The following is a 1067-nucleotide window of genomic DNA, read 5'->3' as shown; positions in this document are numbered from 1 at the left end:
TTGTCTTTGATCCACGCCGCGTCAGGGTTGATGCCGGAGAACGCGCGGAACTGCTCCATCGTGCGCTTCGTCCCGATCGTAAACTTGTCCAGGTCTGTCTTGTCGTAGTCATCCGATGACGGCACCAGCCCCAACGCCGCTCGAATACGCCGTTGCGACCGCTTCGCAATCACAGATCGCGCCGCCCAATCTTCGTCCCACATCCCCTTTCGCTTCTCGTACCAGTGGTAGCACAACATGTGCGTCGGGATGTACGTATCGTATCCAAACGTGAACAAACGCGCCACGCGAGAGTACTCTTCGCCGTGAAACAAATAGACGGCGTGAGGATCGTTGCGAACTTCAACCGCCGACTCCGCCGACCCAAAGTTGAACCCGCCGGCGAACTGGGACATCAACACCGGTTCCGCAGGGGACGGCAGTCGAATGGCGGAGCTATACTGCACCATCGAGTCCGGCTGGTTGTTTTCGATGCGCGCGTGACACATTAGGATAACACCCGTTGGCTTTTCGCCCGCAGGCGGCATGTTCTCCGTGGCGTCCGGGTACACCGTGATGAGAGCCTTGGGGTTGCCAATGCGATCCCACTGGCCCACCAAGTCCGTGTCCCAGTGGGGAATGAAGATCAAGTGCGAGTCGATCGCCATGGCGAACGTATCGATGGACAAATCCACGCCTTCTTCCGTCTGGTACCGGCCGTAAGTCGGTCCCTTGGCCTCTTTGTAGCTGACAGTATCGTTGCGGCGAAGACGCTCAGTGCGCTTGCAGTTCGCCTCACCGACCAGGTCACAGTACGCATCAAAACACCTCTTCTCGCCTTCGTCAAAGTTGAGCTGGTCGAAAATGCTCACTGCAATGAGTTCGGGGCGGTCAGCTCTGGAGAAGATCGAGTCCAGCGTTTCACTGCATCGCTTTGTGTCGCGGTAGTTGGCAATCAGAACGATGATGCGACGGTTTACAGGGTCCCGCGTGCGGGCAACAGTCGGTGCAGGGAGCGTCAACACAGGTTCTTCCACGGGGCTCCCCACGTAGGGCACGTACTTGACCTCCTTCGGGGGACACACGTC

The 1067-nt window shown here is 58.3% G+C and overlaps 1 protein-coding gene across 1 annotated transcript; it reads right to left on the bottom strand.

Moving 5' to 3' along the window:
* Window positions 1-15: 15 nt before the first annotated feature.
* On the bottom strand, window positions 16-1020 carry H310_15411 (hypothetical protein; the record flags this gene model as incomplete). The annotated part of the gene is made up of 1 exon (XM_008883386.1): window positions 16-1020. A coding segment is annotated over one exon (1003 nt), but the record flags the coding sequence as incomplete, so codon positions are not given.
* Between the last annotated feature and the right edge of the window lie 47 nt (window positions 1021-1067).

Source organism: Aphanomyces invadans (assembly GCF_000520115.1).
Source record: "Aphanomyces invadans strain NJM9701 unplaced genomic scaffold supercont1.472, whole genome shotgun sequence".
NCBI lineage: Eukaryota > Oomycota > Saprolegniomycetes > Saprolegniales > Verrucalvaceae > Aphanomyces > Aphanomyces invadans.
Note: the sequence above shows the minus strand (reverse complement) of the source record. Positions and strands in the feature narration are given on the sequence as shown.